Source organism: Lolium rigidum, chromosome 1 (genome assembly GCF_022539505.1).
Source record: "Lolium rigidum isolate FL_2022 chromosome 1, APGP_CSIRO_Lrig_0.1, whole genome shotgun sequence".
NCBI lineage: Eukaryota > Viridiplantae > Streptophyta > Magnoliopsida > Poales > Poaceae > Lolium > Lolium rigidum.
In genome coordinates this window covers 30,139,528-30,156,047 of record NC_061508.1, presented here as the reverse complement: position 1 = coordinate 30,156,047, position 16,520 = coordinate 30,139,528, and the positions used below count along the sequence as shown (strand labels likewise).

The 16,520-nt window shown below is 43.7% G+C and overlaps 1 protein-coding gene across 1 annotated transcript; it reads left to right on the top strand.

Annotated features, from left to right (window-relative positions):
• LOC124670467 (mitogen-activated protein kinase 4-like) lies at positions 1-2,603 on the top strand. Its single transcript, XM_047206968.1, has 3 exons — positions 1-21; positions 780-1,205; positions 1,844-2,603. Exons 2-3 carry the CDS (start codon positions 783-785, stop codon positions 2,534-2,536), a joined length of 1,116 nt encoding a protein of 371 aa, XP_047062924.1. The 5' UTR covers positions 1-21; positions 780-782; the 3' UTR covers positions 2,537-2,603.
• Positions 2,604-16,520: the final 13,917 nt, after the last annotated feature.

Genomic DNA, 16,520 nt, shown 5'->3' with positions numbered 1-16,520 from the left:
CTGCTCCGTCTGCGTCCTGAGGTGAGTGATGGAATCTCTCTCTCCTGCTCCATTTTCTTTTCTTTCGTGATGAGGTACTAAATGGCTTAGGCGGTGGCCCGCTCGCCGCCGTCGAAAATGTCGCGAGTTGGGAACGTTTCGGCGGCGGATCGTTGCCTCAACCTTACGATTGTGGCGCGCTGCTCCGGTTTACACAAGAGCATTATTATGGTAGCCAAGCAAATATGGTATGGGAGCGTCAATCTCTGAGTCAGACTTAGAATTCTGTCGTGTCGTGCCTAGAGTGTTGTTGATTCGATGTCCAATTAAAATTAAAACTGAGTAATTGCACGTTGCTATAACGCAGTACCATTTGGTTGGCTTAGAGAGTACAGTACTTCACATCCAAACTACTCTAGGCACCACAGAATTCTGTACGATTGCACATTCTTATTCAGTCCTGTACGATCTTGGTTGGCTTGGAGATAACTGTTTCTCATCGAAGACTTAGAAATAGCAATCTCTAGCTCACATTGTTTTGGTGTTGCCCTTCTAGAGGGCCAGAATAACATTGCTGGATGGAAAGCAGAGGCGCCTACCTGGGAACTTAAGAATGTCATCATACTAGAGCAAAATACAGTACTGCCACTGTTCGGTTTTAATCGACGCAGAGGCATGAGACAAATGAACTAGCCGTGGTTCTAACCAAAGTCAATTTAATGCGGATGGAGGGAGTATTTGTTAGGCTTTGGTTTTCTTCTCTTGTATAATGTCACCCACATGTTTCATTTTCTAAACAGGAAATGGCGGCGAAGGTGGATGCCCCGAACGGCATGAGAAACAATGGCAAGCACTACTACACGATGTGTGAGACCATGTTCGAGATCGACACCAAGTACGTGCCGATCAGGCCCATCGGGAGAGGATCCTACGGTACCGTATGCTCGTCGATAAACCAGGAGACCAACGAGAAGGTCGCGATAAAAAAGATAAACAACGTCTTCAACAACCGGATGGATGCGCTCAGGACGCTTCGCGAGATGAAGCTCCTTCGGCACTTGCGTCACGAGAATGTTATTTCTTTGAAGGATATAATGATGCCCCTACGCAGGAGGAGCTTCAAGGATGTGTATCTGGTCTCCGAACTCATGGACACGGATCTGGATAAGATAATCATGTCGTCGCAGCCGATTTCCAACGAGCACTGCCAATATTTTCTTTTTCAGGTAAGCGCCGACTCTGTTTTTCATTCTTACCTTTGCTTACCACCAGGCCAGTTGCTCTGTTTGCCATTCTGCCATATTTTCATAAGTTAGTTTATTATTCACATCTCAATCTTTATTCGGAAGTCATGGTTATGGGTTGCTAGGCATAGCAATGCCATGAGTTTATGTGATTTTTTTTCCTTGCGATATGTATCAAAGTAGGTCTGATAATTTTCACAGCCTTCAAATTATGAGATAGAATGGTTTGTTTGTGTTCCTATGCCAACTTGCATTAGTACATGGTGAATCTAAGGTTGTTGACTTCCAACTAGTTAAGTTACCAAATATTTATCTGCTTATTCATGGAAGCACCGGTTAACTTTGGTATGTCTAGTATGTAGGAGCTTCTACAACTGCTCTAAATACATGTCAGATTTGCATGAACATATACAACTTAAGCCTCTCCATAAATTACTTGGGAAGCTATGCATAGATACCAAACTTGAGCATCTTGTAGAGGACCAATATTTACCTGCTCGACTTGCTAATTATTTTAGTATGTTATACTGCTGCGTATTTGGATTTTCTACTGATTGTTTCACACTTTCGACTCATTTGGCCAATCAATAATCTAAGATGCCGCCTTTTCTTGACTGCAGCTCCTCCGAGGGTTGAAGTGTCTTCATTCAGCAGGGATACTCCATAGGGATCTGAAACCAGGGAACCTTCTGATTAATGGAAACTGTGATCTGAAGATCTGTGACTTTGGTCTTGCTCGCACAGATAATAGTGAAGGTCAATTGATGACTGAGTATGTTGTCACTCGTCCATATAGAGCTCCCGAGCTGCTGCTCGGTTGCAACAACTATGGCACCGCCATAGATGTCTGGTCAGTTGGCTGTATATTTGCTGAGCTACTTGGCCGCAAGACTATCTTTCCAGGAGCTGATTGCCTAAGTCAGCTCAAGCTTATAGTCAATGTTCTTGGCACCATGAATGATGGTGACCTTGAGTTCATTGAGAACCTAAGGGGTCGCAACTACATCAAATCCCTTCCATACACCCCTGGGATTCCCCTCTACAGCATGTACCCACAAGCGCACCCTCTTGCCATTGATCTGTTGCAGAAGATGCTTATCTTTGATCCTTCCAAAAGGATTAGTGTCATTGAGGCTTTGGAGCACCCCTACATGTCAGCGCTGTATGACCCAAGTGCAAACCCTCCTGCTCAGGTACCTGTCGATCTTGATATAGATGAGAACCTCGGAGTAGATATGATCCGAGAAATGTTGTGGCATGAGATGCTCCAGTATCACAGGAGGCCGTCAAAATGGAGAATATTTAACAAGTAGAAGATGGACATATCTCGACGTCAGGATGCTCGACGGGCTAACCTTGGCGACGCCTTGTTCTGATGCTGTGTCCTCATATATCTGTATATTGTAATTTTCCCATATGTTAGGGGCTTTCTGCATATTTGCACATGTACATGTACTTTGACCCCTGGTAATACAACAAGCATGTAACATGGTATCAGAGCAAAATTTGGTCCTCTAGTCCGTACGGCCATCGTTGCCGCTTGTTCCGGCCGTCGTCCGCCGCCGCCGCCGGCCTTCCTCCTTCTCCGGCCGCCGCCGGTCTTCATCCTCCGGCCGTCGCCGGCTTTCCTCCGCCCCGGCCCTCTCCCCCACCGGCCTCCTCCGCCCCCGTCCGATCTGCTGCCGTCCACCGCACCTCGGTCGCCGCCCTCCGCCGCACCACCGTCCGCTGCCGGCCCGCCGGCCCGCCCGCCGCCGGCCACTGCCTCCCCGGCCGCCCGTCCGGCCCACTGCTGGCCGCTGCCCCGCCTCCGTTTTTCCGTCGGGTCGAGTCTCGCAGCAACTCGCTCTTCGATCTGTTTTCGTTCGATCTGATTTGAAGAAAAGAAGAACGAAAAAAAGAGCTATGTCTTCCTCATCGGGCTATGTTGCGATTCCTCAGTGCCCGGTGATCTTTGATGGCACGAATTACCCTGATTTCGCTGCCTTCATGCGCGTCCACATGTGCGGTCTTCGTCTTTGGGGTGTGCTTTCTGGCGAGGTCTCATGTCCGCCGCGCCCCGTTGCTCCTACGGTGCCTGTTGCACCGCCGCCCGTTGCCCCTGCCCCTGATGCTACTCAGGCGGATAAGGATGCAGCCAAGAGTGTTGATGATACTGCTCTGGCTGATTATGACCGAAAGGTCCATGACCACTCTACTGCCGTTGCGACTTACCAGCTGGATCTGACTGACTACACTCAGTGGATCGATGAGAATGCTCGTGCTGCTGCTGTTCTCACCTCCAGTGTTCTGCCTCAGTATGCTGCTGAGTTCATGGGTCTTCCCACTGCTGCTGCTCAGTGGGCTTTTCTTCGTCAGCGCTATCAGCCGTCTGGGGATGCTCTTTACCTGTCTGTGGTGTGTGCCACATGTCCCTGTTATCTGACTATGCGCGCGGATCTGGAGTTTCAGCGCGTTTTTTAGTTCTTGTCGCGGCTCCGTAAGGAGTTTGAGCCGCGCCGTGCACAGCTACTTGCACGTGGTCGTGTTCCGCTCTCTGAGGTACGGGCTGAGCTTCGTGCTGAGGAGACTCGTCTTCGTGGTGCTGGTTGATACGTCTCAAACGTATCCATAATTTCTTATGTTCCATGCTACTTTTATGACAATACTCACATGTTTTATACACACTTTACATCATTATTATGCATTTTCCGACACTAACCTATTGACGAGATGCCGAAGAGCCAGTTGATGTTTTCTGCTGTTTTTGGTTTCAGAAATCCTACAAAGGAAATATTCTCGGAATTGGACGAAATCAACGCCCAGGGTCTTATTTTTCCACGGATTCCAGAAGACTGAAGAGCATACAAAGTGGGGCCACGAGGTGGCCAAACCACAAGGCGGCGCGGCCAGGGAGGGGCCCACGCCGCCCTGTGGTGTGGGCCCCTCGTCAGCCCTCCGACTCTGCCCTTCCGCCTACTTAAACTCTCCGTCGCGAAAACCCTATTACCGAGAGCCACGATACGGAAAAAGTTCCAGAGACGCCGCCGCCGCCAATCCCATCTCGGGGGATTCTGGAGATCGCCTCCGGCACCCTGCCGGAGAGGGGAATCATCTCTCGGAGGACTCTTCATCACCATGATCGCCTCCGGACTGATGTGTGAGTAGTTCATCTTTGGACTATGGGTCCATAGCAGTAGTTAGATCTTGTGAGCTGCCTATCATCATCAAGATCATCTATTTGTAATGCTACATGTTGTGTTTGTTGGGATCCGATGAATATGGAATACTATGTCAAGTTGATTATCAATCTATCATATATGTGTTGTTTATGTTCTTGCATGCTCTCCGTTGCTAGTAGAGGCTCTGGCCAAGTTGATACTTGTAACTCCAAGAGAGGGTATTTATGCTCGATAGTGGGTTCATGTCTCCATTGAATCTGGGACAGTGACAGAAAGTTGTAAGGTTGTGGATGTGTTGTTGCCACTAGGGATAAAACATCAATGCTTTGTCTAAGGATATTTGTGTTGATTACATTACGCACCATACTTAATACAATTGTCTGTTGTTTGCAACTTAATACTGGAAGGGGTGCGGATGCTAACCTGAAGGTGGACTTTTTAGTCATAGATGCATGCTGGATAGCGGTCTATGTACTTTGTCGTAATGCCCTGATTAAATCTCATAGTAGTCATCGTGATATGTATGTGCATTGTTATGCCCTCTTTATTTGTCAATTGTCCAACTGTAATTTGTTCACCCAACATGCTATTTCTTATTGGAGTGACACCACTAGTGAACTGTGGACCCCGGTCCATTCTTTTACATCTGAAATACAGTCTACTGCAAACTCTATTCTTTACTGTTCTTCGCAAACAAACATCATTTTCCACACCATACGTTTAATCCTTTGTTTACAGCAAGACGGTGAGATTGACAACCTCACTGTTAAGTTGGGGCAAAGTACTGTGATTGTGTTGTGCAGGTTCCACGTTGGCGCCGGAATCCCTGGTGTTGCGCCGCACTACACTCCGTTACCAACAACCTTCACGTGGCCCTTGACTCCTACTGGTTCGACAACCTTGGTTTCTTACTGAGGGAAACTTGTTGCTGTACGCATCACACCTTCCACTTGGGGTTTCCAACGGGCCTGTGCTTTACGCGTCAACAAGCTAAATTTCTGGCGCCGTTGCCGGGGAGATCAAGACACGTTGCAAGGGGAGTCTCCCACATCCAATCTCTTTACTTTGTTTTTGTCTTGCTTTACTTTATTTTATTTACTACTTTGTTTGCTCTCTATATCAAAAATACAAAAAATTAGTTACTAGCTTTATTTTATTTACTGCTTTGTTTGCTCTCTATATCAAAAATACAAAAAAATTAGTTACTAGCTTTACTTTATTTACTGTCTTGTTTGCATTCTCTATATCAAAAACACAAAAAATTAGTTACTTGCATTTATTTTATCTAGTTTGCTTTATTTACTACTGCTAAAATGGGTACTCCTGAGAATACTAAGTTGTGTGACTTCACAAGCACAAATAATAATGATTTCCTATGCACACCTATTGCTCCACCTGCTGCTACAGCAGAATTTTATGAAATTAAACCTGCTTTACTAAATCTTGTTATGAGAGAGCAATTTTCTGGTGTTAGTTCTGATGATGCTGCTGCCCATTTTAATAATTTTGTTGAACTTTTTGAAATGCAAAAGTATAAGGATGTAGATGGTGACATTATAAAACTGAAATTGTTTCCTTTCTCCTTAAGAGGAAGAGCTAAAGATTGGTTGCTATCTTTGCCTAAGAATAGTATTGATTCATGGATTAAATGTAAGGATGCTTTCATTGGTAGATATTATCCTCCTGCTAAAATTATATCTTTGAGAAGTAGCATAATGAATTTTAAGCAATTGGATAATGAGCATGTTGCCCAAGCATGGGAAAGAATGAAATCTTTGGTGAAGAATTGCCCTACCCATGGACTAACTACTTGGATGATCATCCAAACCTGTTATGCAGGATTGAATTTTTCTTCGCGGAACCTATTGGATTCAGCTGCTGGAGGTACTTTTATGTCCATCACCTTAGGCGCCGCAACAAAGCTTCTTGATGATATGATGATCAATTACTCTGAATGGCACACTGAAAGGACTCCACAAGGTAAGAAGGTAAATTCTGTTGAAGAAACCTCTTCCTTGAGTGATAAGATTGATGTGATTATGTCTATGCTTGTGAATGGTAGATCTAATGTTGATCCTAATAATGTTCCTTTAGCTTCATTGGTTGCCCAAGAAGAACATGTTGATGTGAATTTCATTAAAAATAATAATTTCAACAACAATGCTTATAGGAATAATTCTGGTAACAACTATAGGCCATATCCTTCTAATAATGGTAATGGTTATGGCAATTTTTATGGTAATTCTTACACTAATAATAGGAGTGTACCCTCTGGTCTTGAAGTCATGCTTTAAGAATTCATTAGTACACAAACTGCTTTTAACAAATCTGTTGAAGAAAAGCTTGGTAAAATTGATATTCTTGCTTCTAAGGTTGATAGTCTTGCCGCTGATGTTGATCTTTTAAAATTGAAAGTTATGCCTAAAGAAGATAAAGATAAAGTTATTCTGTCATCAAAGTAAGATCCCCTAACCTCCCAACCTCCCCCTAACCTCCCGGGTCGCCCCCGCCTGGTCGATCCCGGAGGAACCGCGCCGCCGCCTCCAGTCCGCCCCTCGCCATCCCTGCCTGGCCGCTGCCGCTGCCCTCGCCGGCGGCGGTGGCGGCACCCTTCTCGCCAAAGGCGGTGGGCAGGGGAGGGCACGTACGGATTTGCATCTGGGCGGGGGCGCAAGGTGTCGGTGGGCTTGGGTGATCTGCATAGGAGGGTGCGGTGGGCAGCGCGGAGGTGTGGCGGCCGGCGGTGGTCTACGGCGGCGGTGGGGTTCCGGTGGCAGCGGCGGCTTGATCTAAGCCGAGTCGGCTGCTTGGGCCGTTCCCACCAAGCCTGTAGCCGAGCAGGTTGCCTTCCTCGATCGCGGCACATCGTCTCCTCCTCTGCTGCCGGCCGATGGCGTGGGGGCTGTTGGCGCGGCTGCTTTGAATAAAGGTGGTTGTTCTAGGGTTCCTCTTGTGCGAAGATGAAGATCTGCCTGAGTGTGTCCTTCTTTGATCTGGCCGGAGTGTTGAGTTCCGGAAGGCATCACCGGCAAATGTAACAGTGCATATATTGCCTAGAGTTTGCTGGACGTGGTGGTATTCGGTCGTGTGCACCCATGCATTTATTCCGACTGTCTGGTTTCGGAGGGAGCGTCACGAAGCTCTGTTCTTTCTTGCCATACAGTGACTTTGGTCCCGGGTGAAGTCAGAGGCGGAGAATATCATGATGGCCGGATTGGGAGGTCTAGCAATGGAGGTCAAAGTCCATGCGCTGGTGAGGAACTTGCTTGGTGTTCTGGGATTGCAGCAGCAGTATGAAAGTGGGGGCGGCAGCCGATGTGAAGTTCAGAGTCCTTCCATTCAGGATGAAAATCTAAGGTCTGGCCTTAATTGGTTGTGCCTGGCAATGACCTTGTTGAAGGCATTGTTTTGAATGCGCGGACTATCTTCAGGGTGAAAACCTAAGATCTTTGATCGGGCGACGACGGTGTTGGTGCACCGTTCCCTTCTTGGAGGCGTCGCTTTTGAAGAGTCTGGAGTTCAGGTGTTGTCATGGTGGTGGTTGTATTGTTGTTGCTAGGGCTGGAATGCTATGGCGGGACTCTTTTTTCTTAGCTTCTTTTCTCTTTTTTGGCTGTGTGCATCCGTATTGTAATTAGGACGGTGCGTTGTTGCAGAGGCTGGGTGTAATTGGTATCTTCTGATATTAATATATTCCCTTTATCGAAAAAAAACTACAGCAAACGCCATACAAGTTCGAATTAATGAAAATATTAGATTGATGGCTGAATTGCATGCTAGGTGGGAAAAAGAAGAAAAACTAGCTAAAAAAGAATAATGTAGCTAAAGTTTGGACTATTACCACCACTAGTAATGTTGATGCTTCACATGTGCTAAACCTCCTACTATCAATGGTAAAATAATTGGTGTTGGCAATGTTTCTACTCCTAGTGCAAAGCGTGCAAAATTGCCTGAAACTGCTGAAACTGCTAAAACTGCCGAAACTGTTTGTGATAAAACTGCTGAAATTTTTCAAAATATTGGGGACAATGATCCCATTGCTGTAGATCATAATGATTTAGATTTTGATGATTGCCATATCTCTGAAGTTATTAAGTTCTTACAAAAACTTGCTAGAAGTCCTAATGCTAGTGCTATAAATTTGGCCTTCACAAAACATATTACAAATGCTCTCATAAAAGCTAGAGAAGATAAATTAAAACTTGAAACTTCTATTCCTAGGAAGTTGGAAGATGGTTGGGAGCCCATCATTAAAATGAAGGTCAATGATTTTGATTGTAATGCTTTATGTGATCTTGGTGCAAGTATTTCTGTTATGCCTAAGAAAATCTATGATATGCTTGACTTGCCTCCATTGAAAAATTGTTATTTGGATGTTAATCTTGCTGATCATTCTATAAAGAAACCTTTGGGGAGGATTGATAATGTTCGCATTACGGTTAACAATAACCTGTCCCCATTTATTTTGTTGTCTTGGATATTGAATGCAATGCATCTTGTCCTATTATTTTGGGAAGACCTTTTCTTCGAACTGTTGGTGCTATTATTGATATGAAGGTAGGGAATATTAAGTATCAATTTCCTCTCAAGAAAGGTATGCCACACTTCCCTAGAAAGATAATGAAGTTACCTTATGATTCTATTATTAGAAAAAATTATGATGTTGATGCTTCATCTCTTGATAATACTTGATTCACACTTTCTGCACCTAGCTGAAAGGCGTTAAAGAAAAGCGCTTATGGGAGACAACCCATTATTTTACTTCTGCACTTTTGTTTTATATTTGAGTCTTGGAAGTTGGTACTACTGTAGCAACCTCTCCTTATCTTTATTTTATTGCATTGTTGTGCCAAGTAAAGTCTTTGATAGTAAGGTTGATACTAGAATTGGATTACTGCGCAGAAACAGATTTCTTGCTGTCACGAAATTTAGCAGCCCCGTCTGTAGGTAACTCAGAAAAATCTGCCAATTTACGTGCGTGATACTCAGATATGTACTCAACTTTCATTCAATTTGAGCTTTTTCATCTGAGCAAGTTAAGTGCACCAGAAAAATTCGTCTTTACGGACTGTTCTGTTTTGACAGATTCTGCCTTTTATTTCGCATTGCCTGTTTTGATATGTTGGATGGATTTCTTTGTTCCATTAACTTTCAGTAGCTTTGTGCAATGTCCAGAAGTGTTAAGAATGATTATGTCACCTCTGAATATGTGAATTTTCGATTATGCACTAACCCTCTAATGAGTTTGTTTTGAGTTTGGTGTGGAGGAAGTTTTCAAGGATCAAGAGAGGAGGATGATACAATATGATCAAGAAGAGTGAAAAGTCTAAGCTTGGGGATGCCCCCGTGGTTCATCCCTGCATATTTCAAGAATACTCAAGCATCTAAGCTTGGGGATACCCAAGGCATCCCTTCTTCATCGACAACTTATCAGGTCACCTCTAGTGAAACTATATTTTTATTCCATCACATCTTATGTGCTTTACTTGGAGCGTCTGTATGTTTTTATTTTTGTTTTTGTTTGAATAAAATCGAATCCTAGCATTCTTTGTTTGGGAGAGAGACACGCTCCGCTCGTTCATATGAACACTGGTGTTCTTAGATTTACTTTTAATGTTCATGGCGAAGGTTGAAACTGCTTCATTCATTGTTATATGGTTGGAAACAGAAAATGCTTCATGTGGTAATTGGTATAATATCTTGAATAATTTGATAAATAGATCATGTTTAAGCTCTTGCATCATGTACTTTGTACCTATTAATGAAGAACTACCATAGAGCTTGTTGAAATTTGGTTTGCATGATTGGTCTCTCTAAAGTCTAGATATTTTCTGGTTAAGGTGTTTGAACAATAAGGAGACAGTGTAGAGTCTTATAATGCTTGCAATATCTTCTTATGTAAGTTTTGCTGTACCGGTTTATACTTGAGTTTGCTTCAAACAACCTTGCTAGCCAAAGCCTTGTATTGAGAGGGATTTCTTCTCGTGCATCCAAATCCTTGAGCCAAAAACTATGCCATTTGTGTCCACCATACCTACCTACTACATGGTATTTCTCTGCCATTCCAAAGTAAATTACTTGAGTGCTACCTTTAAAATTTCATTCCTTGTCTTTGCAATATATAGCTCATGGAAAAATAGTCTTAAAAACTATTGTGGTATTGAATATGATACTTATGTATCTTATTTCTTATAAGTTGCTTGTTGAGCGATAACCATGTTTCTGGGGACGCCATCAACTATTACACCTTTGTTGAATATCATGTGAGTTGCTATGCATGTTCGTCTTATCTGAAGTAAGGGTGATTTATCATGATCAAATGGTTTGAGTATGCATATTGTTAGAGAAGAACATTGGGCCGCTAACTAAAGCCATGAATCATGGTGGAAGTTTCAGTTTGGACATTAATCCTCAATCTTTTATGAGTATATTATCTGTTGTTGAATGCTTATGCATTAAAGAGGAGTCCATTATCTGTTGTCTATGTTGTCCCGGAAGGGCATGGGGGAGGCGGTGGCGCGCTTGGTCATCGCGTTAGAGGGCGAGCGGGCCTCTCTCGAGGAGCTCCGACGGCATCGGGCCGACAGGGCAGGCCGTAGGCCACGCCATAGCAAGTACCCTTGGCCATATTAGACCATGCATCGGTGAGTAGGTACAACCATCGTAGTTTAGATTAACTCATCTAACCATCTCTATAAAGATGATCCTTCTGATCAATCAATATTAACAAACATGGATACTAGCCAGGTTGACATGCGACAAATTTAGGATGTATTTGCATCCCTGTGAACAGGCCGATCAGTTTGCGTGGAATCGCTAGGGTGTGATGGAGGCCTATTTTTCGACCAGGCAGACGTCTCGCTTATGTTCCTCTTGCCAAATCAATTCTCATGCGCACCAACGATACAACGGAATTTTAACTCTCCTATCTAATTATGCTAAATACATCGAACCAAACGCGGTGGCAAAAGCACAACTGAAGCACACGATTTACTTCCATACAGCGATTGTAGCCTGCCCCAAATAAGCTTGCGGATAGATAAGTCAATACTACTTTCTCCTAACACTAGTAAAATGTACCGTAAAAAGCCTCTCCCTCGAAGATGACTCAAACCTCCACGCCATGCCATCTTGAAAGTGAATTGTATGCGATGCATATGATGTCTATTCAATCCATATATGGAATGGCGTTTGCTCCGGTACAACCCCTCCCCTAAACTCAAAGCAAACTTAGATACAAGGACGCCTGAGATCGCTTGATACCCCTTTATTTAATATTAAACGGGTATACGTAGCCATGTACAAAACCCGTATGATCCAACTAAATTGTAAGAATATGGCGCATACGTATATAATTATGTATGTACGTGAAGTATTGGTGGCGATTTATCCGCGCGGTGGCGGTTGTGGCCGCCGGGTGGGCGGGGCGGACGACACGAGCCTTGGCACCGTCTCGTTACCGGTATGGTTGGGGCGGCGTGCAGGCTAGACGGCGGTGTGACGGCACGACGAACGGCCGGATAGTCCGCCCCCGACAGACCAGTGCAATTCGGTCGGACTGTCCATCGCGTTGGGAACGAGACTAGCCAGAGTGTCTTGCGGTGCTTGCGTCGGACTGTCTTGCGGCGCCGGACTATCTTGTGGTGTTCCCGGACTGTCTTGCGGTGCCGGACTGTCTTGCGGTGCCCGCCGAACTGTCTTGCGATAACTGTATACCTATACGTGAAAATACTGAATTTTAGATTGGGGTTTAGACATGAACCTAAACAATACCGGTTGGATTTTGTTGAGTTTGGAGAGGAGGTTGTACTGGAGCAAGCTCCCCTGGTTTATCTAGATGCGAGGAGGAAGGCAATTCACGGAACTATATCCCAGAGCCCCTTCGCTATCTTCAAGTTCATTGATAACTTCTTTGTTGGTCTGAATTTAACCCGCACAACGAACCACCTCCAGCCTCCAGGTTCTGGTTTGTCTCGACAATGTGCTCCTGTTTGGAACCCCGGGTAGCATGATGAAAATAAATGTGGATGTGGCAGTGTCAAGAAACACATAGAAGAGTTGTTTCTCCAATTTGCAGAAACGAAAGAGGACCGAAATGGTCGCCAGCGGGTACATTTTGTCCGACGAGATCGGCATGTTCTATATTTTGAAAGTAGAGAGAAAATGTTCACCATGTAGACACGATTGAGATATTCACATTTCTAGGTAGAATCAAGGTTTTGAAATTAGTGCAACATATTAAAACAAATTAAACATACAAACTGCGAAAAAATATGTTCAAACTAACTTTTAAACTTGGTACTTCTTCACAGAGGCGCTTCCTGCTAGTCACCTCCTTGGAAGAGCTAGTGGCGGTCGACGCGTGTCCGACGAGCTTTTGTCCCCCTCCGACGAGTAGTCATTGGTGTCTTCGTCATCGTCGGTACACGCATGCTGCGCCTCCGCCTGCGCTTTCGCCTTCTGATGACCCACAAGTATAGGGGATCGCAACAGTCTTCGCGGGAAGTAAAACCCAATTTATTGATTCGACACAAGGGGAGACAAAGAATACTTGAAAGCCTTAACATCGGAGTTGTCAATTCAGCTGCACCTGGAAACAGACTTGCTCGCAAGAGTTTATCAGTAGTAACAGTTTTATAGCAGTAGCAGTAGTGAAATAACAGCAGCAGAGTAACAAAGACAGCAGTAGTGATTATAGTAAACAGCAGGATTAAAATACTGTAGGCACAGGGATGGATGACGGGCGTTGCATGGATGAGAGAAACTCATGTAACAATCAAAGCAGGGCATTTGCAGATAATAATAAAACGGTATCCAAGTACTAATCAATCAATAGGCATGTGTTCCATATATAGTCGTATGTGCTCGCAATGAGAAACTTGCACAACATCTTTTGTCCTACCAGCCGGTGGCAGCCGGGCCTCTAGGGAATCTACTGGAAATTAAGGTGCTCCTTTTAATAGAGCACTAAGCATTAACACTCCGTGAACACATGTGATCCTCATATCACCACCTTCCCCTTAGGTTGTCCCAATTTCTGTCACTTTGGGGCCTCGGGTTCCGGACAGCAATACGTGTATACAACTTGCAGGTAAGATCATAAAGCAATGAATATCATCATGAATTGATAACATGTTCAGATCTGAGATCATGGCACTCGGGCCCTACTGATAAGCATTAAGCATAACAAGTTGCAACAATATCATAAAAGTACCAATTACGGACACTAGGCACTATGCCCTAACAATCTTATGCTATTACATGACCAATCTCATCCAATCCCTACCATCCCCTTCAGCCTACAGAGGGGGAATTACTCACACATGGATGGGGGAAACATGGCTGGTCGATGGAGAGGCGTCGGTGGTGATGATGGCGATGATCTTCTCCAATTCCCCGTCCCGGCGGAGTACCAAAACGGAGTTTCTGGTCCCGAGACGGAGTTTCGCGACGGTGGCGGCGTACTGGATGGTTTCTGGCGATTTCTTCTAACCCCGTGCGTTTTTTAGGTCGAAGGCATTAAGTAGTCCGAAGGAGGGCATCGGGGGCCAGCCGAGGCGCCCACACAACAGGACGGCGCGCCCCCCTCCTAGGCCGCGCCGGCCTAGTGTGTGGGGCCCTCGGGCCCCCACCTGGCTTGCCCTTCTGGCTCCGTCAATATTCTGGGAAAATAGGACCTTTCGCATAAATTCCGAGGATTTTCCTGAAAGTTGGATTTCTGCACAAAAACGGGACACCAGAGCAGTTCTGCTGAAAACAGCGTTAGTCCGTGTTAGTTGCATCCAAAATACACAAATTAGAGGCAAAACAATAGCAAAAGTGTTCGGGAAAGTAGATACGTTTTGGACGTATCAACTCCCCCAAGCTTAGCTTATTGCTTGTCCTCAAGCAATTCAGTTAACAACTGAGTGCGATAAAAGAACTTTCACGAACACATTTGTTCATATGATGTAAATATTCTCATGATATGGCAAGTACTTAAGCAGTTCATAATAAGATACATGCAAATAAAATCATCTAATAGCTATGTCAATCATGGAAAAGGTATCAACAAATTAATAATGAGCATCATGAATCATGTCTATCAGCAGGATTGCAATGTTCATAGAATGATATGATAAAGTGGTATCTCGCTTGCCCTTAATTGTACAGCAAAACATAAATGCTCGGGCACCTTTGAGGTTCATGAGAAGACTGGAAGTAGAGGTTATCAAAGATAAAAGCATCAAAGTTATACCACAATTAATCACATTTTGGGACAAGCATATTATACTAAGAATGACAGTTGTGCTCTCAAGAAAGTGTTCAAAGAAAGGATGGAGACTCAATGTAAAAGTAAAAGATTGACCCTTCGCAGAGGGAAGCAGGGATTAACACGTGCTAGAGCTTTTCATTTGTAAAACAGGAGTAAAATTATTTTGAGAGGTGTTTGTTGTTGTCAACGAATGATAGTGGGCACTCTAACTACCTCGTCAACCGGACTTTCAAGAGCGGCTCCCATGAAGGACGTTATCTCTACCAGCAAGGTAAATCATCCCTCTTCTCTTTTGTTTACACACGTATTTTAGTTTCATTATGGATGACACTCCCCCCAACCTTTGCTTACACAAGCCATGGCTAACCGAATCCTCGGGTACCTTCCATCAATCACATACCATGGAGGAGTGTCTATTTGCAATTTAAGTTGCTTACTGATAAATCAGGGCAAAACATGTGAAGAGAATTATTAATGAAAGTTGATTAATTGGGGCTGGGAACCCCGTTGCCATCTCTTTTTGCAAAATTATTGGATAAGCGGATATGCCACTAGTCCATTATGAAAGTCTGTCAGGAGTAAATGACAAGATTGAAAGATAAACACCACATATTTCCTCATGAGCTATAAAACATTGACACAAATTGAGAAGCATTTTGAAGGTTTAAAGGTAGCACATGAGAATTTACTTGGAATGGTTTGAAATGCCATGCATAGGTATTTATGGTGGACACTCTGGAATAACTTGGTTTTCAGGTGTTTGGAAGCACGAGCAGCGTTCCCGCTCAGCACAAGTGAAGGCTAGCAATAGACTGGGAAGCGACAATCAAGAGAGCAATAACTGTCATAATCATGCTTGCGACAAAAATAAATTAACGGAGGCATAAAAGTGATACAAGAACTCTGAGGTAAAGTAAATCATCGAGGCTTAATTGACATTTTGTTCAGTCATATGCATGCGTGAGCATGTGCCAAGTTGATTCAAGAGAATTATTCGGAGGAGGATACCACAATGTCATACCTATCTATGAATAAAGCAATGCAAGCAAATATTTATGACATGCTACTCGTATTAATAAATTGGAGCTAATCATGAGAGATCATGAACTACTAGACTTTCTTAAATGACATATACCTCACATGAACCAACTAAGCATGCTCACATGGATGAGTATATGTACAAAAATGAAAACAAATAGAGTTCATACCAGCCTCTCACCATAATCAGATCGTCGTATCGTCATCATTGCCTTTTCACTTGTGTAGCTTGAATAATATGGAATGAAAACCACGCTCCAGCCACCGAAGACCATTGAACTCATAAAGAACTTTACAAAACCAAAGAAGAACAGCAAATATTTTTGGTGTTTTCGAATTTGGAAATAAGAACAAAAGGAAACAAACAAACAAAGCAAAATCTTTTTGGATTTTCTTATAGCAAACCAACGATAGCAAATAAAGCAAGATAAAAGCAAGAAACCAAAGTAAACAAATGGTGAAGAGAAACAACAGAAATATTTTTGGTCTTTTTGTGTTTTAGGAAAGAAACCAAGCAAAAACAAGAAGATGAAAACTAAAAGAAACACAGAAAAGCAAGATGGCAGAAATCTGCCAAAACTTGACACCAGTACAGTAATCGATTTTTAAGAAAATCTTACGCTGCTCAGATCGAAAAGTGTTCAACTAATGAAAGTTAGATAATAACCTGGGGAACATGCACAAAAATTGGCTTCGTAAAATAACGTTCTGGCTAGTTTTGGGAATTTTTTTGGAAAACCACTCAAAGAGACTAAACAAGTATGTACAAGTATCCAGCAACCATAATATGCAAAGAATGAGTGATGCCGGTATACCTCCCCCAAGCTTAGGCTTTTGGCCTAA

Excerpts from the sequence above, each read along its gene's own strand:
- LOC124670467 (XM_047206968.1), top strand. The coding sequence starts at position 783 with ATGGCGGCGAAGGTGGATGCCCCGAACGGCATGAGAAACAATGGCAAG. Across the intron at positions 1,206-1,843 it reads GCCAATATTTTCTTTTTCAG|CTCCTCCGAGGGTTGAAGTG; the intron begins GTAAGCGCCGAC and ends TCTTGACTGCAG.